Source organism: Lates calcarifer, linkage group LG4 (assembly GCF_001640805.2).
Source record: "Lates calcarifer isolate ASB-BC8 linkage group LG4, TLL_Latcal_v3, whole genome shotgun sequence".
In the NCBI taxonomy this organism is placed as follows: Eukaryota; Metazoa; Chordata; class Actinopteri; family Centropomidae; genus Lates; species Lates calcarifer.
Window position 1 is genome coordinate 20,858,857 of NC_066836.1, and position 24,970 is coordinate 20,883,826.

Below are 24,970 nucleotides of genomic sequence, written 5' to 3' on the forward strand. Positions count from 1 at the left end.
ACATCACATAAAACCTACAGTCAGTATTTATTTTCAGATTCGCCTAGCAGGGATTGAACTGAGTCCATGTCTGAAATTTCTGCTTCTTTTGTTCGATACAGGCCCCAGTGAGACTAGCTGTGTAAATGGGCAGCCAGATTAACCAGTAAACCACCAGCATTTATTTTAATTTCCCTGGGTATGCTCAGAATCCAAACAGTGATTCACCTTCAACAAATGTTCAAATGTGCATCTAAAATTAACTCTCTGTAAATGAGTTGCAAGTCAGAGTTAGGTTTTTTTTTTTAGCTTTGTTTGTCAGAAGCAAAGCTGAAGCACACCAGCTTCTGAAATCTTGTTGACATACTGTACTTGGGCTGATTTCAGTCACCGCTTAACATCAAAAAGTTGCTCAATTATTCATATTGTGTGTGTTTTTGCTAATTTTGTGTGCTTTTGCAGCACGCGTTTCTTCAGAGCCTCTGAGAGAGAGTGTCATCTGCTTGACAAGCTCAGGTCAATATTCACTTATTCTGAAATGTCCTTGAAGTTACTTTTGTTGAGTATTTAGACATTGATTTGGCTGCTTTCATCAGATACTGGCTTTTAGCTGTACAGTAAACAAAAACACTGATTAATAAAGCTGGATTTGTATATCAAATGTTGAGCTTTGTGCTCAATTGTGTTTGTGCACAAACTACAGTCGACTTGTCTTTGTACCTCCTTTCTCTGTGTATGTGCACAAACAGCGTCAGAGCGAGCTTTGTCTTTCTTTTCTGTTTTTGTTGCTACCTCGCCATTCCTTATGTTGTGTCCGCCAACTCAGAATGGAGCCATTTTGTCTCCTTCAGTTCCTGAAATGAAATATAAGCCTCTTAAATGCATACTTATCTTGCCCTGCAGACTGCGCTTGAAGAACAAACGTACACACGCATGCACGCACACACACACCAACGAAAGAGGCATTGTGATGCCAGCCCTTGTTGTTCCTAAGACGGCGGCTGCATGCATATGGCAGATGGTTGTTCCTTTGCTTTGCATGCCGCCATATTAAACAAAAACCATGGGCTAAGGCCACGGCTGGTTTAGGAAAAGGGCAAAGTGCGAGAGAGACAAAAGAGCAACAGAGGGAGAGACAGAGACAACAGGCTTGGCATACATAAACACAAGCAGGAAATCCATGTGTGTAAATGTGTATATGTGTGTGCATAACCACATTAGCACTGCACACATTGCTTACAGAGATGCACACTGAAAGATGCAAACACACTCTCCCAAATTAACACGCAAAAAGAACCAGGATACTCATACATACCAGATGAATGGTTTGCTGCAGGGAAGCATCTATACATGTAGCAGATATCGCGTGTGTGCGCTGTGTGTTTTCATGTGTAGGGGTGGTTTCACTTACTGAAAAAAATTGGTTTTGCATATGTAAGTGAGTGTATCTGTGTGCATGTCTTTGGTAAGATGATGTATTGGTAATTGGAGGGTAAATCCAGGGCAGTGACCTTTTACAGCTGTCTGCTCCTTTCATATGCTCACACGTTGGTGTATCTTGTGTGTGTGTGTGTGTGTGTGTGTGTGTGTATCATGTTATGGTTTTGTCCTCCACTGCTAGGAGGAAAGGTGGCAACCGATTCGAACTACAGTCTCGTGTCTCACATTCACATGTCCTAAACTTCTCATAGACATCATATGTCTTGCTACAGTCCTGTCTATTCACAACTTTGTGACACAACATGTGATAAAATGTAAATTTCTACGTGCTAACTGGTTGTCTCATGCTAAAGCAAGCTAGTTTTTGTGATCAATTTCAGCAGTGTGAAGTGCTTTGTTATGAAAAGTGCAGAATAAATTAAGTTTATTATTATTACTATATTTCTCATTATAGTCTTTAACCTGCTAACTTACAGTACTTTCAGTGGTTGCTTGGTAAGAATATGATGACAGAGCAGATACGTGTTAAACATAACACTTCTCACACTGACACATGTTTAATTCCATAACTTGTCAGGTTGTTCACACGTACAGATACAAAGAGGCAGGCTGTTTCTTGTGTCTCACTGATTTTGTAGCCTTCAGGCATATTTGCTCTCTGGTTTGCGTCGAGCATCTTATTTACATGTTTAACTCTGACTGGGTGATAGGACACTTCTGTGGATTCATTTTTAGTGGGAACTAACACAAGTGCTATTGAGTTACTGCCCAGTGCACCTTAGTACATTTGCAAGTGAAACTCAATTTTCAGCTCCCTGTTGTTGCTGCTTTGAGTCTTTGCTCCTGTGATACTAGTACCTTGTGTAGCAGGTTTCCAATACACTGCTGTATATTTCTACATTCATATGCCATTACATTGCTTCAAGGGTTATGCATAAAGACATAATGCTAAGTCTTAACCACAGAAGAAAAATGTAAACTGGAGGTCTAAGTTTTTTAGCAGATGGTGAATAGGCTTTGTCGCCTGCAGGGGAGTGACATGAGTTTGTCTCCTGAGTTTGATAAATTGCTTTTGCTCATTTCTTTGTAAGTGTTGCCAGACAAGGCTGCAGCACAATAATGCCTCTACACTAAAAACAGAGCAAACAAGGGGCCAGAGTAAAAAAAAGTTTTCTTATCTCTAATATAGCCTTGGGTGAACAGGGTTTACACACACTAGAGAAAGGAGAGTTTCTGTGTATGGCACACATGAACCAAGACCCTAACTCTGCTTCACCTCAGCCCAGCTCCAGTATAATTCATTTCCTGTGTTTGTGTGTGATTTTTGCTTTCGGCGCTCTCAGGATATTGGTGCATTTTTTTTTTCTCCTGCAAAGCTGAAATCAGCATTTATAGCTTTTCTCCTCCCCAAGTAACCTTCATTCTAGTGTCGCACACGCTCACAATGGCATGAATCGACCAAGTGACTCTCCATTAACAGCAGAATGTATGCAAGTCTTGAATTGGACCACTTAGGCTTTCAGGTTGTGTTGCTTGCTTTCAGATTGCATAAAGTGCCCTGAAGTCCTTGATTGAATTTCAGATGTCATCAAGGAAAGGATGACATCCCACTCTCCATCAATATATCCCTACAGTTTTTATCTGAAGCAAGATATTTATGTGTGTGTGTGTGTGTGTGTGTGTGTGAGAGAGAGCATGCGTCAAAAACAAGACTTACAAGCTCCATCATATGTGTTCTTCCTCATTCTGATGATGTCGACTGGTCTTTGTCTCTCTCTTTATCAGAGTAATCAGGTTTACGTCAAGAGCTACCTTCTCTCCCTCTGGACTTTTTCTCTCCCTTTCCCCCATTTTTCCCTTTTTCTTCGCTCTTTGCTCAATCAGGTTGGGAACTTGGGGCTGACACGTCAGCCTTTTGCTGATTTCCACCCATGTCAGCTCTGTCAGATCTGCAGGTTTTCCTTTCTTGTTGTTTCTACAGTGACACATCAGCTGAAAGGGACTTGATTAAACCTTTCTCTTCCATTTTTCTCTTTCTTCCTCTTGCTCCTCCTCTCTTCCCTGTCTCGTAGTTCTCTGCTCCCCTGTCGCAACAGAATGGAGCAAATCAGGGAATCAATTCAATGTAATCATGACAAATGAGTCCCGGCGGTTAGCAAGGATTTTTGTGTGTGTGTGTGTGTGTGTGTTTGGGACAGAGCTGCTAGGAAATCACAAATGAATCAATCAACTGTTATCGCATCAGCAAACACTGCAGGAGGGAGTGATGGAAGGATGGATGGGTGAATGATGGATGGATGGATGGATGGATGGGCAGAGGGGAGGAGAAGATTCAGTGTACTTGGTGTGTGTGTGTGTGTGTGTGCATATGCACGTCTGCTGTGCAGAGATATATGGCTGATTGAATACAGGGCCATGTGGGTGTCCTGTGTGTGTGAATGAGAGCGAGCAGGGGGGTGCTGTGTTAACCTTGGAGCTGTCAGAACAGATGGGAGATGGGAAGGGCCGCAGGCTGCGAGGGATGTGTTGGCTGCTGGAGGTGGATGAATCCTCAGCTACTTTTGGAGAGGGGGGCAGTGGGATTAGAGAAGAAAAAAAAAAACGCCGTAATGGGATTTTTTTTCTCCACTGGATGTATTACTGCTGAAATAGAGTTTCTTGATCAAAGTAAATAATAATGTGTCATAGATGTAGAGAGAGTGAGGGAAGCATTCAGAGACAGTCAGTTTAGGGAGGCTAAGGAGAATGAGTTGTGTATTTGGCACAAGAAAGAATGTGTTTAATTGGTGTTCAGTCATAACAGGTAAGTAAACCAAACTGAAGTTCTTGCCATTTCATCAGGAAACACTAACTTGTCAAGTGTCTGGGAAATGCAGTACAAAAACACCATACTAATGAGCAGTTAGCATTAGAGCCTACTGATTCTGTATTTTTAAAAGCAATGCCAGTATATCGACCAATATTCATTTTTTTTTGACAGACATGTAACATAAACAGACATTTTTGATAAGGATTCCAAAGCAGGATTTTTCTTGGTTTGGTTATTGTTTAGTTCCCTCTCAGATCCTAATGATCACGCCTTGTTTCATCAGTAGATGATAGCCTTAACAAGATCCAGGGCCACTGAATATATGCCTTTTGCTGTATAAAAAAAGCATCCGTGCTACACCACAAAAATCTTTTTCAAAAATTTCAGCTGCATTTAACAATTGTGACCAAGATATGTGCTGAGTGGTACATTTTACAGTCAAAAACTAGACTTTATCAATGTTCTCTGGTAGACAAATGATGTCATTGTCTCTTCAGACATAAGTCGAACATGTATTACTTGAAATGTATCTTTCGCATTTGTGCAATACAATTTTTTGTCACTTATTACCCAACAATAATATCAGTATGATACATATATGAAAACTGAAAATGAAATAAAAACCTTAATAATCAAGTGGAGAAACATAATGAACCCGGATGATTCCTCAGAGTGCACAAGAGGTCCCTGAGTTCAATTAGTATAAAATGTGAATCATATGGTATGGCCTTCACAGTTACCACATCTTGTGATAGTTGAACACCTATAGTAGATTTTGGAAAATCTGTTCTGGAGGCTCATGGTGAACCTACACCCAACGCCAAGGCACGTTGGCTTCTCCTTTAATTTGACACCATACTATATTACTACCAAATGGAGGATGGTGTGATCCAGTGTGGGTTTCAAAATGAATGAGTGGTTTTTGGCAAAGTGTGTTTAGCATAGGCACAGCGCTGTGGGAACAGTAGAAGAATGGAATCAAAGATATTCTCTTCCTGAACTTTAAAATCCACTGAGGGGTGGGCAGGGTTTGTCTGTCTGCCTGCGAGGCCTGTGGTGAGGTGGTGGTTGAATAAGACTATGGTTTGTGTGTGTGTGTGTGTGTGTGTGTGTGTGTACACTTTGGCTCGCTGCCTGGTTTCATCTCCCCAGCTGATTAGGGGTTAATGGCCTATGAGCGTGGGGAGCTCTCTGCCTTCTGATTGGCTGACAGGCTTCTGTGTGGGTGGGGTTGCCATCGAGTGACAGATGGTGTACAACCGGGAGGAGGAAGGCAATGTGGAGTGTGTATGTCAGTGTATATATATACACATATATACATCTACACCTATAGTACTATATGTTGTGAGGTCTTACCCACATATATATTATTATACATTTTGAGTGTCATGTAAAAAATCTGGATTAAAAACAATCCTACATAGAAAATCTGAGAGCTGTGGTTCATTATGTTTCCTCTTTCACTGAAGGATCAGAGTGAGGATTATATATAGGCTTTCAATTCACACAGCTCTATATGTAGCACATATGAAATGTGATTGTTAATAATCACAAATGACACACACTACATTCTTTGTTCAGCATGAAAGATGTCAGTGGCAGAGGTTTTCTGGGCATGCATGCATATCTGCATCAGACAAAAAAAGATGACATGCACACTCACAGACACACAAACAAACACTGCCATGTGACTTTCCCTAAGGATTAGGCCAGATCATTGTACTTGGCAACACTCCCAGTTTACACACATCACACTCCTAATTCACCTTTGTTAGAAATTCATCTGTTTTGCTGAACCAGACCCATAGCTAGGATACATGAGGTGTGTGTGTGAGAGAGAGAGAGAGAGACACAGAGGGAGACAGAGAAAGAGGGTGAGAGAGATTAGCGATATCTACTGTGAATATCACTGACTGGTTTGCATCGTTTTGTCTTTATGCTCACTGTGGCATTAAGAACAAAAGCAGACAGGCTCTGAAAAGGTCGTTTTGTTCACTGTGTTTACGTGCGTGTTTGTGTGTGTGTGCGTGCAGACTGTCTGATGCAGCATCTTTTTTATCAAGTGTCATTGCATCCCCATCTGCTGAAGACACGCTGTCTCCCTCAGCCTACGTGCAGACACACAAACACACACACACACACGCAGAGGCAGTCTACATGAGAGGGCATAAAAAACAGAGGGTATAGTTTTACACTGAGCCTTTGAGTAGTGAATGACCAGGCTTTGGGACCAGATACAAGTTTATGAATGAGGGAAAGACAAATAGTCAGCTATAGAGGACCTCAAGGTTCTGTCCTGAATCCTCCTCTATTTGCATTGTCAGTTAGTTGTATTAGTGCCTGCCTACAGACCTGAAAAGCCCCTTTGTTGCATGGATTTTAACATTTTAACCTTGCTCATGTGGGACAGGAGATGAAGTCACACACGCTGGCAGTTTGTGGGAAATCAGGTCTCAAAACCAACAGTTATTCACAAATAAAACACCCAGAAATGATTACTACATTCTTATGTATCTTCATATAAAGGATTGGTTCATTAGTTTGTCATTTCAGGAAAGCTACATTGTCATTTTATTGCCAGAGTTAGATGAGAAGATTGACACCACTCTCATATTTGTACTGTAAATGTAAGGCCTCAGACAGCAGCTTTAGCTTTACTTGCCATAAAGAATGGAAACAGGGAAACAGTGAGAACAGCTCTGTCCAAAGGTTTCCCTCTGCTTCCAGTTTTTATTTTAAGCTAAATTAATCTGCGGTTGATTTTATCCTTACATTTACGCAACAGATAAAACAGTTACATCGGTCTTCTCATCTTCTCAGCCAAAGAGCGAAAAGAGTTTATCACCCAAAATGTCTCTGGGATAACTCTGGGAGACTCAGAAGGTATTGTTACACATAATGTCTTGCAACGCAGAGTCTCATGTGCCAGGCACTGAGTCTCGCATGAGTGGATACCTAATCTGTTACGAATGGCCATGTGGAAAGAGACTGGGATATGAATGCCAAAACCTGCTAACTTAACCAGATAATTAAACCCAGCTTTGCTGCAGGTTTTATGTGTGAAACTGGCAAAAGATAGAGGGGAGGGGTGCCAGACAGACGGACTGTGAACTGTGTCTGAGCCATTTTAGACTTGATTGAAAGTGAAAAGAGCAGCAGTGTCACCGTCACATTCATCCCTCTGGCCTGAGCAACAATAGGCTTTAACCTAACAGACACAGGCGGAGAGAGAAGGGGGGGGCAGGTCCAAAGCCAAGAGAAAAGAGGGAAAGCAGCACTCCCAGCTGTGGGAAAGATTTAATGCTGAATATCATCTGCCATCAAAACTTCTACACTCATCTGAAATGCTACACTGGATTTCTGGAGACAAGTGCAGCAATGACTGATGACTGAAAAGACATTATTTAGACAGCTTGGATGGAAGATAGCTCTCAAATGTTCCCCTGATGCTTTTAAGAAATGCACTCTCCCTGATTTTTGTCTGATACTTTGCCCTCCGCTGTGATGATTTTGTCACCGGAAGATCAAATTTGGACCTACACTAAGCTGTGGTTAGTGCAAATTGGCTCTACAGGTATATCCATTATAGAGACAGAGGGAAGGAATGGAAAGCCCTTTTTTCTGACATTTATGATATTACCATGTGCTGCAATACACAAAGATTGGTTGGACAGGCGGACTCAGTGGGAGGGAGAGATCTCAACAATTTGGAGGAATCTTTATGTCTATCACTCGCAGATGCATCAGCCTCTCTTTCTCCCTCTGCAGTCTGTTCTCTCTGTGTCATCCTCCCTGTCATAGTCAGATGCCCTGTTTGGCTCAGTGGACAGTTTGTGCTGGTCAGTTACGCTCTTTTGGAAATCGATGGGTATGTTTGTTAGATGACAGTTATATCTGTGAGATTGTTCAGTAGGCATGTGTAGGTATGTTCTAAGTCGACATGTTGGCAAACTGATGTGTTGGTTGGCACGAAACCAGCCAGGTCAGTATGTCAGTATGTTGGTCAGTATATCATTGATATATTTGGTTATGTTGGCGGATAGTTAAAATGGTTTTGCCTTGTGCAGATCAAAAATAGTTAGTCCTCTGTAGTGACAGTTTAAAGTTACATAGTAGAATTATTGCAGTGGATTCACTCTTCATACTGAAAGGTATTCTGGACTTACACAATGAGCTTTCTGCATTAGGAACCCTACTCTACCGTTCTCAGTGAAAGGAAAGCTATGAGTTTTCTTGGACATAGTACCAACAGGATTGTCCAGTGAAAAACCTGACCCTGGCTAAACCTTGGCTGCAAAACAACATGTCACCATCTGGCAATGCATTGCATTTGCTAATCAAATTCTATGTGCAAATACACACAGTAGGACAAGATGCTTTTTAACATGAATGGCATTATTCTGTTTCTGTCTATCTTTGAGACAGAGGATAAAATGTCTGTTGTGAAAAAAAACTTATGGTATTAGCTGTTGACTTTTTAGCGCCATAGCCATCTCTGGACTAATGTTATCTTACATAACAATGATCACAGTGTGCTTCACACAGTGAGGTCTACAAATTTTACATTTGAGGAAACCAAAGCACTGATACTAAATCAGTACTTCATATGGGCATCATAAGTTGATGTATTGTGCTTTGTCACTTTTCACTTATGCTGCTTTTCCATTACACAGTTTTAGCACTATTTGACTTAACTCCTACTCAGTACTCGGTTTCAGTCGTTTTCCATTACAACTGAGTACCACCTCAATGTGGGTGGGGTTGTCTTAGCAAGGCGGCCCAAAACTCCTGTGACATCAGATGTATGCACTGTCGCTGTTGCCAGGTTGATTCTTATGAAGGAGTTGAGTTGCTCTCATGACTCATCCAGTGACATCACTCCCTGGCCAATCAGTGGCCTGCAGTCTGTTGACATCACATTTTCTGCTCAATTCACTTGGAACCCCTGACCGAGTAGGTACTAAAAAAGTACTTGGTACCAGGTGCTACCACCTAATGGAAGTCCCTAAAAACCAAGTAGAGTCGAGTCAAGTAGAGCCAAGAAGGTGCTAGTGGAAAAGCACCATTAGTGTTACCAAAACCTTGCTTGATTCTATTTCCTCTTCATACATGTGGCTGCACACCTACACCTACATACCCTTTGTTAAGGCTATTTTTGGCTGAATGCAGCTGTAGTTGTTGCATCTGTTGGTCAGTGTTTTTGTAGCTGCATGTCAGCAGTGTGGGAGGTAAAGTGAGATGTTGATCTGTAAAGTGGGTGGTTGGTATTTTGGTGGGATGTGGTGAGTTGACAAATTTGGATTTGATTCACAGAACAATTTGATCAGATGCTGTGACACTGTATGTTCAGTAGCATGAATCAGTCCTTTCCAACTCTTCATGCGGTTGTTAGTTTCCACCATGACTTTCCGTGTAGCTGTTCATCTTTTTTCTTGTTGTAGTGAAAGCAGTTTGCAGTTGATTGGATGTCAGTGTGTGTGTGTGTGTGTGTGTGTGTGTCCGCTTTCTTGTGGGTCTGTGTTCACATCATTTGGTTTAGAAAAAACCTGTTGAGGGATTTTTCCAGGGAGATGGTTTAACACACACTTATTAGACAGCTCTGCCATGCTGGCCCATACCCCAGAATTTAATTGTTCATGTCTGTGAACGTGTGTTTGCGTCAGCGTTTGTTTGTTTGTCAGAACTTTAGATGTGTACTTTTTTTTTCAGCCATGCCCAAAATAGCCATATCATTGCTTTCCAGTTAGCTTGCTCATCCTCCCTTTTTGTTTCTCTCCCTCTCTTTCCTGTCTGTCTAGCTGTGAAAGCAGCAGTGGGGTTGCTATGGTTTGGTGAGATACAGTAATCCAATGTGTACACACACACACACACACACACACACACACACACACACACACACACACACACCTCACCTCATAAATAATTGACCCGTCACTGTGAGACGACAGGACAGACCAGATACACTCTCCCCTCCTCTATTCACTGTTCTCCTCTCACATTTCTCCTCACATCTCATCCCCTTTATCCACTGTTTCCTCACTCACTGTTCTTTTACTCACCCTGTTTTTTATTCCATATTGACTTTTTCCCCAGTTCTTTTTTTTCACATTATTTCTTTTAGTACCTGGGCAGTTGAAGTTTTAATGAAAAGCCATCATGAGTTCTTTATGTTTCAACCAATCTAATAAAAGTCAAAGTAAATCAAATTTATGTTTTAACCAGTGGCTCTGAATACAGAATTGACTCTTTGTCCTCCTGGATGTATGCATATTTACTTTTTTGAAGTGAAGGTCAGTAGGTGTTGATGATGATAATTGATTCTGATTTCTTTTTTCTTTTTTTTCTTTTTTTTTTAAAAAAAAAAAGGTTGGGGCATAAGGTCTATGCCACATGCAAATTCAACCCATTCTCTTGGTATGTCACCCAGTTGTATTGGATTGGGTCATCAGGTTCATCACAAAAAACAGGTTCATTCAGTTTCAGTTCTTTGTTAAATGTTGCAGTCAAACTCATTGCAATGACTGTAGCTGTTGGACTGCTGTTGACTTTTTCACTGCACACACACAAATGCACAGAGACATCAGGAGAGAGGTGGAGAGAGTATCAGATGGCACATTGCCCTGTTTGGAGACGTCTCATTAAAATGTGTGTTTTGTACTGAAGGTTCACTCTGTATGTTTGTACAGGCTTACATTACCACAGATGCTCCTTCTCTCCTTCTCTTATGCTTCTCCTCTACTTGGTAGTCCACACACAAGATCTAGGTAGAGGCTAAAACAAAGGAGTTGAAAATGTTTGTTTCCATTAGGGACTGCTAAAAAACCTGTTTTATTTTGCAGTCATTCCAGTAAAGGATGAAGCCAACAAAAGCTCTCTTCTTTAACTTTCTTCCTTGTGTCTTCACAGGGTTTCACCTCAGTGGCACAGTAACTGAACCCACCACATCGTCAGAGCCAGAGGTCACCCATAAGGTGGCCATCAGCTTCGACCGCTGCAAGATAACTTCAGTCACCTGTGGCTGTGGGAACAGGGACATTTTCTACTGCGCACATGTGGTGGCACTCTCGCTTTACCGGATTCGCAAGCCTGAACAGGTAATAATTACAAAATAGAGTATTAATTCTCTTAACCTGTAGCAGCTGAATGATGCAGAGTCATAACGCAGTCATACTGGAACACACACACACACACACTCTCATATTCACACTGGAATCAGCAACTTACTCTTCCATCAAACTGAAAAAGCCATAGTTTGTTGTCTGTAATTTCATGTTACAGAACTGAACAGTTAATAACTAATGCTAACTTTTCATGGTGCAGATTTGCCAAATGTAATAGTATGATGGGAACCATGCTACCAAAATTCAAACATGTAGATGCCAAATTAAACTAATATATGAAATAGAGTGACAATGAATAAAGTGAAAATTCTTACATTTATCTTTTCACATTACTTTTAATAGGACTATTAACCTATTAATAAGCAACTAAGTCTGTAAATAAAGGAAATGAAACCTGTACATATAGAGCCTTTAAGGGTTTATAAAGTTTGGGTTTGATCTGAGAAAGATAACAGTTATATCTCCATATGTGTGTATTAAAAGAACATGTGAGACCGAAAGCCTCTCCTAGCTACAACATTGTCATAGACATGTCATAGATGAACAATAATGAACACATCATATACTCTATCTATATATGTGTGTCTGATGCAGGTGAAGCTGCGGCTGCCCATCTCAGAGACGTTGTTCCAGATGAACAGAGACCAGCTGCAGAAGCTGGTCCAGTATCTGATAACAGCCCACCACACCTGAGGTGCTGCCCACCGCTCAGAAACTGGCTGATGAGATCCTGTCCTCCAACTCTGAGATCAACCAGGTCCATGGTGAGAGGGCAACTTTTGTGTGAACTTGTTCAGTCCATGTTTGTTTGTTTCAAGTAAAAAAAAAAAAAAAAAAGCTTGGTTCTGTGATTTTTACAGCAGCTTTCATGTTGCACTTACCCATCAAACCCATTCAGAACAGGGTTTTTTGATGCCATAAATGCATGGCAGTCAATAGGAAGGTGCAGAGCTTTACTTAATTCTTGAAAAGTTTTTGCTCTGTGGAGATGCTGTCCATCCCTCTGCAGTGCTATCTTCACAGCAACAGGCCAGACTTAAAAGCTTCCAGACTTAAAACATGCAGCATGCTAAGCCTACAGGCTGTCATACGTCAGAGCCCCTGATTACTCCAGCGAAGCAGCAAACCAGGCTTCAAATGGCTCGTTTGATTTCTTAGTTCCCACTCTCCAGTCACTACCTACTTCTAGTGGCAGGGGTATGTTGAAGAAAGCAGAGAAAAAGAAGTTGAATGGTGAAATGGATGCAGAGGAAGGTAGAAAGAGATGTGTGGAAAGGAAAGAGACACTGAGAGGAAGAGACAGGGAGAAATGGCTCTTGGGGAAATGGGAGAGAGGAGACGGAAAGGAGTGGAAAGATGAAAGGGCCGGAGAAAGTACTGAGATGAAAAAGAAGGGGAGAACCACAGCAGACATGCATCGGGGAAATGACAAACGAGACACGTCCTTTCACCAAACAAAACTCTTTATCTGCTCCTCTATTTCATCCTCCTTGCCTAAATGTTGACATTCTCCAGCTCTCCCGTCCAGGAAGGCCCGCACTGTGTTTCCTCTCTGTGTTTGACAAGGGGAATCATGGGGGTTGAAGTTCAGTCGATCCAGGAGCGAGGCCGTCTTTGATGGAGGAATGTTGGTGTTTGCTGTGTTTGCTGCAGTGTACTCCTAGCCAGTTGGAAACACATCTCTGGGCTTTCCTCAGCTCACTTCCTGCTAGATCAAAGCAGCTTCCCCCTTTAGAGCATATCTACATTTCCCTGTAGTATTACTCAGACACACACACACTCAGTGCAGAACAGAGGAAAAATAAAGTTGGCCTTCTATTCCCTCTGTGCATGATTAGCCTAAAAATAAAAAGTGTCACATAGATGCACTTTGAGTTAAATGTTAAAACAAATACATATGAGATAGCAAAGATTTAAATGAATTCAGAATTATTGATTTTTATGTTTTGTTTTCAGAAGGATTAAATCTTGGATGAAATGTCAGTATCAAGCAAAGGAAACCAGTGTTTTTGTGAGTGAGGCTATTTAAAAGGAATATCCATTTCTCATTGGGTCTCCGCCTGTTTATTTATTTATTTCTTTTTTGAACACAAACTGAGGACAGGGAGGGACGAAGTGACTGAGTGAATATACAGACTTAACTTTGTTTACACCATCGTTAATGTCGCGAGAATAGTTAGATTGAAATTGTGCTCCCGTGTTCAGTTTAGTTCACTTTTTCATGCTTTACTATCTGTATATCTTTCTATCAGTGTAGTATTGTGGTAACCTGCCATTAAGTGTGTGTGTGTGTGTGTGTGTATTCCCAGGTGCTCCAGACCCGACTGCAGGCGCCAGCATTGACGATGACAACTGCTGGCATCTGGACGAGGATCAAGTCAGGGAGCAAGTCAAACAGTTTCTCTCCCAGGGAGGATACTACGGCTCTGGGAAGCAGCTCAACTCCATGTTCGCTAAGGTACACATCACTACTACCACTACTATAACACAGTTTATTTGTTTTGCTCACCAGGAGCCTCTCTGATCACACCAATGATCATTTTGAAACTGCACTGAAATATACCATTAGTGTCTGTCATAAGCATGAAACTCTTACAAGTGAAAATAAAGCTATATCATCTTATATGGTTCCTTACCTCAACAAAATATTATTTTAAGACTAATCCTAAAAATGTAAGTTGTCACATGAAGTGCTTTGTGCTCCACTTGAGTCCAAATTAAAGAAGCCAGATTGGTGCTTTAATAACAATGGTTCAAATGAGGTTCAAATGTGAAATGCCACTCACAGTGATGAATCCACTGTACCATATAAAAGCTAAGAACTATATTCTAATAATATATAAACAAATTTCTTTCATTTAATTTTAAGTGGCATTTAGATGTCTTAGTCTTGAGCCATAAGTACATATCTCACACAATACAGTCAGTTTCTCTCTCCTGAAATACATTCTAATGAGCAAGGACAAACATTAGTAGCAGATGGAAGAGCAAACTGTTCTGATTACATACAGTGACTAAACCTCGACACTCTGGGTCTTTCCAGGTGCGTGAGATGCTACGAATGCGAGACTCCAACGGCGCCCGAATGCTGACGCTCATAACCGAACAATTCATGGCGGACCCTCGTCTGTCGCTATGGAGACAGCAGGGCACAGGCATGACGGACAAGTGTCGGCAGCTCTGGGATGAGCTGGGTAAGAAGAACAGTCAGAGAAATGTCCTGCAAAAACAGAAACACACGGCCACAAAGACTCACATGTTTATGATTTTTCCATGTTGGCCAATCAACCCGTTAGTTATATTATCAGTCAGTGCAGGTCAAACAGCAGGGCCAACAGAAGTGTCCAGTCTGTCAGTTACTGAGACAAATATCTAGTCACTTTGTCAGGTAAACGCTCACCCAGTCAGTAAGCTATTAGGTCATCCAGTCAGTGGCTTCTCCTCCTGCTCGAGCCTCTCCTCTCCTCTCCTGCTCCCTGAGTGAATGATAAAGGCTGCCGATCAATACGGCTGCTCAGCTTCTCTGCAATCAATCTCAGCATTTAGCAGGTCAATAAGAACACTTCCTGGGTGAGCGAGGGAGATCATGACACAGACACAGACAGAAATAACAGCCAGACAGTCAGGGTTTGTTGCCCGATAATTTTTCTCAGATGCAGACGTCTGACAATTGACCCAGCTTGAGGTTTATGGCCACCGAGCTGTCAGCTGGTATTTCCAGTATTATTTTGATTTATTAAATGTAACAGCTCTGGCTTTTGTGAACGGCCAAAGCAAACTTCTTCTCAAACTTCATGAATTCTGTTTGATTTATGAAATTCAAAATGGTCAGTCAGTCTTTTTTTGGTTGTTTTGTTGTGGTAGTATTATGATTAAAAACAGTCATCATTGTGGATTACCCCCAATGGCATGGTTGTGGTAGGTTTGAGTGCAGTGTAGAAAAAGAGAAGAGAAATATTATGCACTTAACACAACTAAATGTTTTTCTGCCATATTATTTAGGGCTGTTCATCAACCAATCTATTGCTGGTTTTCTTGATTATTGAGTTTAGGCTATAAAACATATATAACACCAGTAAATAGTGAATCTGTTTCCTGAGCGCAAGATGATGTCATCACTTTGCTTGTTTTGTCCAACTAACTAATTAACAGTCCAAAACCCCAAAGCACCTCAATTTACTATCATATTTGAAGATGTTAAGAATTTTTTTCAGTGTTCTTATTTCGTTTTTATTGATTTTATGGAGTCAGTCTAAAACTGTAATTCCATGTAAAAATTCTTGAACGATTTGTGTGATGTGGTGACAAAAAAGACCTCTATTTTAAATAAAGATAGAAGTCCTTGAGTCAGAAGCATCAGAATTGTGAGGTTTTTTCTTGTTGGAGCAATACATTATGGAATGGTAATATTTCCTTTCCTTTTATAAAGAATGATTCATGTAGGTCTTATGTTTCCAAGGCCAGAATAAAAAGAAAGCACAGACTAGTCTTCTCAGTGGCATTTAGAGAGTTTATTCAGTTCTCACCATGGCCGAGGTCAGTTCTCTCACTTAGGACCACACTCATAAACAGCACTCCAAAAGCCCTATATCTGCTGTGTCCTGACCTCTGACTACATCATTTCCCCAGGTGCATTGTGGGTGTGCGTGGTGCTAAATCCCCACTGTAAAAGCGAGGAGAAGAGCAGCTGGCTGAAGCAGCTGAAGAAGTGGGGGGACATGGACGTCTGCCCGCTGGAGGACGGCAACTATGGCAGCGAGCTTCCGAACATCACCAATGCTCTCCCGCAGAGCAACCTCGCACAGGGTCAGCACACACACACACACATACTTTGTAATCACATAAATACACACCAGAATTAATCAGAACTTGAACTCTGTGGCTTCTTGACAGATAGGATTGGACAAGATGACACTATGTGACACTGTGTTTTGCTTTTCTCAGACTCTCTGTCCAGGCCAAGGAGAACGGTGTTCAGCCGGGCCATCGAGGCCTGTGACCTCCACTGGCAGGACAGCCACCTCCAGAGGATCATCAGCAGTGACTACTACATGTCTCCGTCCTACCAGAGGGAGGGGGAGAGCCTGCTGTTCAACCCACAGGGCCTGCCGCTCTGGCTAGGTAAACTCATTACTCATATCCAGGAAGAATAATTGAATTTGCCTATTGCATCATTTGCACTCTGCAGTGTATAAGTGCACACATCTATTGTGATTTATTTTGTCAAATAATAAAAATAAAATTTATGCAGGCTACAAACATGCACTGAGCAACACACACACACACACATGCAAGCACACACACTTCCTGTGGAACCTGTGAGTATATAGAAACTTCATTTTCAGGAGGAATGACAGTGTTACTGTGGCACTTCCATATACACCCAATCTCTAATTCCACTGAAAGCTGACCCAACACACACAAGCACACACAAGCACACACACACACACACACACACACACACACACAGTAATTCTGCTGATATTGAGGCCAGTATCTGCAGTAAGCAGCTTCCAGCTAAGATCTGTCAGATTCTGCAACTTAAGCCAGCTATCAGACACACACTGGTGTTCTGCTGAGACTGCACTGTGTGTGTGTGTGTGTGAGTGTGTGTGTCTGTGCCATTACTAACTACATTCACTGTCCCACAGTGTGTGTTTTTGTGTCTATTAGTGAGAGAGTGAGTGAAAAAGTTTGGGAAGAAAAATGCTCATCTGTGACTGAGTGTGTGTGTGTGTGTGTGTGTGTGTGTGTGCATGTGTGAGAAGCTATCCTGACCATACCCTTTCTCCTGGCCAACCACACAGACCATGTCCCGACAGCATGCGCTCGCGTCGACGCCCTGCGTTCCCATGGTTACTCCAGGGAAGCCCTGCGATTGGCTGTTGCCATCATTAACACGCTCCGCCTCCAACAGCAGAGACAGATGGACATCTACAAACACCAAAAGAAAGGTAAAACACACACATTGTGCTGTGTCTGTTGTTTGTTTGTTGTGATGTAGTACCTTGGCCAGTCATTTTACATCAGCCTCACTTCTCCCCTCTCTTCCTCTGTCAGAGCTTCTCCAGAGGGGTGTGACCTCTACCACCAACCTGGAAGGCTGGGTGGGTCATCCCTTAGACCCAATTGGCTGTCTTTTCACCACGCTCACCGAAACCTGCCGCATGGATGACGACAACAACATGGATACTGGTGGTATGAAAACAAAGACATACCTCTATTTCTACTGTTCTTTTCTAATGTCTGACATACACAGTGAGACTTATTTTAAAATCTAAGGAAGCTATCATGAACACTATTACCAGGCAAAAAGCCTGATGTGCTTTATGTTTTGCCTTCACAACCTTTATAGTTCCTGTGACTTCTCTTGTTTTCATGCATCATTCAGCACTTAAGTGTCCTTTTCTTGTTGACTTTCTGCATAGTCAATCCTGTGAAATGTAATTATTTCTGGAGCACCAGCAAACTGTCTACTTTTAGACTGTGTTTGTGGTCTCACAGAATATTTTTAAAGGGTTGTCATGAATTGAGTTTCAGGCATGTAAAGTAGTTGTTGTCTTGAATCCACTTGTGAGTTCCCTTTGTTCTTCACAAGCTCAAGAACTGAGTTGCTAAAATATATAGTGGAGCTTTCAATTAGTTCTTTTTGTTTGACTTTTAATAATAGGCACTTTGCCACTGCTCTTTACCTTGGTGACATGGTGAGAAAAGCTGAAAACAAGCTGCACTTTCTATGTTGCCCTCTTTATAAGCAGCCATCAGCAAAGAGCTGCAGCAAACTGACAATATAGTAATAGACAGGAAATGAGAAGCAGAGGTAGCAAGACTGAAAGGATTTTTAAATGTAAAAGTAATCATGTTACATGACAAATTACTAATATTACAAGTACTTTTTGTTATGCTATAGATAGTATTATTAAACCATTAGTCAAATGATAAAAATGAATGGCCGGCAATTCTGATAATCAACTAACTGTTTTAATAATTTATTCAGTCAACAATCTAGGAGCCTTTAGCCATGGTAGCAGCTCTGTGAGGCTTTAGTTAGGCACAGCAGTGCTCTGAGCTAACCGCTCATGTTGTGCTTGCTATGACAGTGCTAACATGCTAATGTTTAGCAGGTATGATATTTACGATTTTTGCCATCCCAGTTTAGCATGTTAGCAGTCTAACAATTACCAATTAGCACTAAAAACAGTTAGTTGATGAAGCTAATGGACGTCTTTGGTCAAAAATGCTAAACACTGGCAGTTCTGCAAGCTGAGACAAAACATTTGAAGGTGTCACCTTGAGCACTAGTAAAGATTTCAGACATTTTATAGAGTAAATGTGTGCTGTACTGAATTGATGTGGTTCTAAGCTACACTCTCTGTTCACTAAACCTACAGAGTAAGCTAAAGCCTTAGTATGTACTTCAGCAAAACACATACTCAACCGTGAAACTCCTCCCAGTCTCCTCACGCAACAATGCGTTGGTCAGAGAGCTTATTTGACAAACACAAGAAATAATTCCTGGCACACTTCACCAGCTGATGCAGTGCAATCCTGAGGAGAGGTGATCGGGCTCACCAGCAGTGACTCATTAGACAACAGACTCCATGTTCTTATATGAGGACCAGGCGCTATTGTGCTGCAGACAGCCATAAACTAGCAGAGCATGAATGGATCGGGCTGGAACGCGCTGCTCATTTAGACCACACTCTTTTTGTGTGTGTGTGTGTGTGTGGTATAGAATCCATCACCATTTGCATTTCTCACCCTGCCCAGGGCCTTTTTTTTGCACCAGTGACCATTGCAACAAAGCAGAATAAGAGTTGAGCTTTCCCATTGTTACCAGGCTACAGGGAACTATTGTCAATTCAAACAAAGCAATGACCACTGGCACACTGATTGGTGTGTGTGTGTGTGTGTGTGCGCGCGCATGCGTGCTGGAGAAAGACTGAATGATTGTCTTTTGTTGTTTTGGGAATTTGAGGAGAGTGGTATGATTATTTTGTGTGTGTGTGTGTGTGTGTGTGTGTATATATACCCTGGTCACCCTGCTTTATTTCCTTCTGGAAGACAGCTGGGAACATCTGTCAAAAGGGGGGCGGACCCAGACTATGTCAGCCAATCAAAATGCACCTTTGTCTCTGATCTTTTCAAATCAACCAATCGGCCAACAGCCAATTGAGAAAAAAAAAAACCAACACAAATGAGTTAGTGCTGGCATTCAGTCTGTAAAACCAGTTTCCACTTTTCCCTTGATTTCCACACACACACACACACACATCCCTGGAATAAACAGGTATTGAGGGGATCTATTCCACGGAGGGGATTTAAGCAGAATGATGGGGTGGGGGAGAGACAGAGAACAAATGAGCACCAATCAACAGCAGAGACTCTCGTGGCATCTGTTCTCAGTTATAGTTGTAAAGCACTGGGGTAGGGTTAGCGGCCATCTTAAGATTTGTGAATACAGTCACTTACTATGCTAGACACAGCTTTAATCACTACTACCCTGTAAGAAACAGGACAAAAAAATCCACTGTAGATTCTTTCCCCCAATTGTTGTATTATAGTGAAGTTCCACATTGACAGATTGAATTATTTTTTTTAGTCATTTAATTTTTTTTGCAGCTTGACATTGGCTACTTTTTTGTAGTAGTTTCTGCAACTTAAAGTAAGGCCCAGTGATCTTTCCTCTCATCATAGCAGTAAGATCGAGATTATCAGGGCACTGATGCTCAGCTCATCACAAACTAAAAGCAAATTTCTTATCAGTTCTTTAACACTAGACTTGGTTTTTCTCCTATTCAGATTATTATTAATGGTCATAGCTAAAAGATTTGTTCAAGTGTCTGTCTGCTCATATAAGTGATTTCATAGTGACCATTTTTTTTGTTTGTTCTTGTAACTGTAATTTGGGGTTCATCAAAGAACACAGAAGCTGTAGACCTTAATAGGAGGCTCCTGAGGCTGCTTCCCATCACCAGTTTAATGAAGGAAAAAAAAATATTGGGCTACCTCTGTGATGAGTGAGCTGCTTTAAAGCTTGTGTCAGTCAAATCTGGCAGCACTGGTGCAGTGATTAAGCCAGTAAGGGATTGATTCATGGTCAGTATTGACAGTGGGAATAATTACAGTGACCCCTAACTCCAGATCCAGCACGCTGCCCATGGGAACTGACTGTTCATTTATTGTCAAGTACATCGCTGACTTTGTTATCATGTTGTTAAAAAATAATGTTATTTGCCTCATCTGTGAGTGGTCATGATGTGTGGGCTCATCAGTGTCCATATGAGAGTATTAAGATAGATTTTTAGTGAAGCAGATCATTTGTTTTGCAGACACCGTGTTTCTGCTGCCACCAGTGTCGATGACATTAGCAAATTCACTGACTGAAGCAGAACTAATGCATTGTTTCCACCTTCAGAAGGAGAACCCAGACCTCCAGTCTACCACCATGTACCAGTGTGGGGTAGTCCAGATGGTGGGGAGTCATACCTGACTCTCGCCTTAGAGGTGGCTCTGATGGGTATGGGCCAGCAGAGGATAATGCCTGAGGGCCTCTATGCTCAAGACAAGGTATTTCTGAAATACACACTGTCACATGATGATTTGTAGTAATAATATATCTATTTAAATATAATCTGAAAGAGAATTCAGTAATATGAGGCTTCTTTGCAGTGGGTAACTGATCTGCATTTATGGCTTGTTGCATATTTAAGTGGTATGAATGTGTCTGTTGTAGACAACGTTATCATGCTTGAAAATCACTATAATTAAGCATCTGTGTTGAGGTGCACTCTGTGCAAAAAGAAAGAAAAGGTCACATCATTTTGTACCCTTAAACTTAAGCAGAAAGTCACAGTGCTTAAGTTCACTGTGAATAAATCCAAGGAACATGTCTTTGTGTGAATGGTAATCTGCTTTAAAGTGCTTAACAGTGCTGCTGCGGACCTTTGTTAATGTCATGGGAATCAGCAAAAACATTCATGTTTTAAACAAGAACTGCATTTAAAACCAACCAAATTTGTTAAAAGACTTCTTACTGGATCATGTGCTGAAATAAAATCAGTTTCTGTCATTTACTGTAATAATAGATACACGCAGATGCAAGAACATGAGGTACTACAGTATGCTGCTGGTCCTATAATACTTAAACTCTAAATCTCTTCTTAACAGAGTATTTAAACTTCAAAGTGTTTTTTAGTTAAGTCAGTTTAGTTTTCATTATTATTAAACAGGTATAATTAATAGATGTTAACTTATTATATGCATATTCTTGAATGAATTCTAACATGACTCATTGACACTATTGGTATGACAATCTGAAATGAATCTAAATTCATAAGAAAGAGTAGGAAATTGATAAGGTTTTTTGTGAAGGTCTATGGAAGTTTTTAGCTTCTTCAGAACATTTAAGAATATTTTTCTCTTATTTTTCATTGAAATCAAACTGACGATTTACTCTACTAGCACAGTGAATGATGTGTGTTATTGAATATGTTGTAGGTGTGTCGTAACGAGGAGCAGATTGTTGTAAAACTTCAAGAACTGGAGCTGGATGATCTCCTGGTTCAGACTCTTCGGAAACAGGCCATACAGCTGCTAGAAGGTACAACAACATCTTCCCAGAACACTTTTTCACTTTATGTTAAAGCATCTAAGATCTTATAAAATGCACTGATTTCCCTCAAGATTCTTAGTTTGAGTTTTTATGCTATATCAAATGTGATAATTTAACCTTCACACCTTAAAACAAAATATTATTCTGTCTCTCTCTTGGTTCAGCTGGTCCGTTCAGTGGTCTGGGTGAAGTCATCCACAGGGAGAGTGTTCCCATGCACACCTTTGCCAAGTACCTCTTTTCTGCCCTGCTGCCACATGATGCAGACCTGGCATATAAAGTGGCTCTGCGCGCAATGAGGTCAGATTCTGATTCACTTCACTATGAACACATCTAGATCAAGTGCTATGTGTACGTACTCATGATACCCTTACTATAAATGAACGAGACCGTTGTTAAAACAAGTGGTGGCCTTTATGTCATGATGTTGTAATATTAGTTTTAGAGCTTCTTTATTTCCTGTAAACTCCATTACAGCCTGTAGCAGACACAGTCTTTCTCTCTCAAGTTAATGCATTTCCTTACATCACTTAACTTCATATTATAAATATATTTCAGAGTGAGGTTCCATTTACACTGGAATTTAAAAAAAATTGCTGTCTGAAAATGTGCCTTTGTACTATAAGACTCTCTGCGTTAGGTACACATAACAAAAGCACATAGTTAAAACTAATGCAATGCAATAACGCTGTCGAAAATCCTTTTGGGAACCTTTGAGAAAGCTACAGTGTTCAGTTTTTATGGTTTACTTTATGGTCATTCTGGAGGCAGCAGTTTGTGCTTGTGTTGAACTGCACTGTTACACTAACAGATGATTTTAATCATTTATCCATCCTCAATTGTGCATATAAACTGTCAGGAAGGTAGGATTTATTGTAGAGCTGTAGTGTTAGACTGCATTCATTTTAGTTGATAGGTGGACCTAATAAACTGGCGTGTGAGTGTTCAGAGGTAGTAGGGGCTCTCATCCATTGCAGTGGTGGTCTAATTTGTTTTAGGTATTTACCAGTATGTCTAAATGAGTAGTCTAAGTAGTATGATCTATCATTACAACATTTTGGGAAACACTTATTCGTGCTGTTGCTGGGAGTCAGATGGGAATACTTGTCCCCCATTCCCAGTCTTTATGATAATCTAACCAGCTGCTGGCTCCAGTTACATATTTACTGTGCAGACATGAGAGATCGATCTCCTAATCCTCAGCAAGAAAGCAAATGAGCCAGTGTCGAACTATTCTTTTAAACTAACACACAGCCAGTAAAGCTGGTTCTGAATCTCTCTTTAAGTCAGAATTAATTACCATTCACCAGTGACAGAGGTGAAATTCATGTGAGAGTTTAAACTAACTGCCATGAAAAAAAAAATCTTGATCCTTGAAAATAACTAAATACATGTTAAAAACTGATGTTGTGTGTTTCTGTCAGGCTCCCGGTGCTGGAGTCATCAGCAGGCTCCGGGGACGTAGGCCACCCTCACCATGGTATCTCCATAGTTCCAAGTAGATACCCACGCTGGTTCACACTGGGACACCTGGAGTCACAGCAGTGTGAACTGGCCTCCACCATGCTTACTGCTGCTAAAGGTACCATCAACACATCCACATATTCATGGCTGTAATGTCCTCCAAAGGTTGTTTCTTACTGTTAGTGATGATATTTTTATGCATCACAATCTTAGTTGACATTTCCCTCTCTCTGCAGGTGACATGTTGAGGTTGCGGACGGTGCTGGAGGCCATCCAGAAAAACATCCACTCCTCTTCCTTAATCTTCAAACTTGCCCAGGACGCCTTTAAGATAGCCACACCCGCAGACAGCCCACCCGATATAACCCTGCTCAACGTGGCACTGGAACTAGGACTGCAGGTACTTAGTGTGTGTGTGTGTGTGTGTGTGTGTGTGCGCGCACAGCCAAAGCGTGAGGGCGAGTCAGTAATTTCCAGAAATCATTTAATTCCAAAAAAATCAGTGCTGGTCACCCATCAAAACACGCAACAGTTTTCTTGAAGTTGTAATTTCTGCAGTCCTCCACAGCCTCACTACAAATTAGCAGAGAAAACATCACACAGCGTCTTACCGTTGTTGATGAGAAGAAACCACATAATTGAGCCTTTTGGGTTCCACAGTAAACACAGAAACTCTTCAGATCATCAAGGCAGCAGTGTCATTGTGGCTTCACCCGCCTCTTTCTCCTGGTATTTAGAGTTTTCGGCAGAATTCCTGTCAGCAAAACTGCTAATAAAGTGCTCAGAATGGAAGAGTCACAATTAGTCTTCTGTGTAATTATGAACATACTTTGGGATATATCTGTCATCAGTGGAGACTGTGGTGTTGTACTAACTTCCAAATTTTTGCACATCTCATTCTCACTGGTTCGCTAAAGGTATAAATATTTTAGACTTATCTTTTTAGACTATTTTAAGCTAGTAAACATGAGTTCTTATTCTAATTGAACAAAGCTGCAGAATCAGAAAACATAATCTTCTGCCTGTTTGTTTTACAGGTGATGAGGATGACTCTATCCACGCTGAACTGGAGAAGGAGAGAGATGGTTCGCTGGCTGGTAACCTGTGCCACAGAAGTCGGTATGTGATGCCTTTTAAAAACACACCACTGGGACTCATCTAGTAATTATGTCCCTCATAGTGTGTTAAGGTTTTTCCCTTAATTTGAACTGGCTGGTACACTGGCACCATTAGGGCTTCAGTAGTTAGGTAAAGTAAATGTTAAATCTGATCTTTTTCTCTTCCTCAGGTCTGCGGGCGTTGGTGAGTATCTTACAGAGCTGGTACACTCTCTTCACACCGACCGAGGCCACCAGCATCGTGGCAGCCACCGTCATGTCCCACAACACCATCCTGCGCCTCAGCCTTGACTACCCCCAGCGTGAGGAGCTGGCCAGCTGCGCGAGGACCCTGGCCCTGCAGTGCGCCATGAAGGACCCCCAGAACTGTGCCCTGTCGGCTCTAACGCTCTGCGAGAAAGACCACATCGCCTTCGAGACGGCC

General features: G+C 41.4%; 1 protein-coding gene across 1 annotated transcript in view; it reads left to right on the top strand.

The window, feature by feature from the left end:
* Positions 1–24,970, top strand: part of zswim5 (zinc finger, SWIM-type containing 5) — a 62,829-nt gene that overhangs the window by 32,624 nt on the left and 5,235 nt on the right. Inside the window, 16 exon segments of the mRNA XM_018677570.2 lie at positions 11,135–11,322; positions 11,944–12,039; positions 12,041–12,113; positions 13,659–13,807; positions 14,393–14,543; positions 15,979–16,155; positions 16,294–16,470; positions 17,157–17,303; positions 17,410–17,547; positions 20,768–20,919; positions 21,850–21,952; positions 22,129–22,264; positions 23,389–23,546; positions 23,665–23,828; positions 24,466–24,547; positions 24,717–24,970. Coding sequence (XP_018533086.1) covers positions 11,135–11,322; positions 11,944–12,039; positions 12,041–12,113; positions 13,659–13,807; positions 14,393–14,543; positions 15,979–16,155; positions 16,294–16,470; positions 17,157–17,303; positions 17,410–17,547; positions 20,768–20,919; positions 21,850–21,952; positions 22,129–22,264; positions 23,389–23,546; positions 23,665–23,828; positions 24,466–24,547; positions 24,717–24,970 — 2,345 coding nt within the window.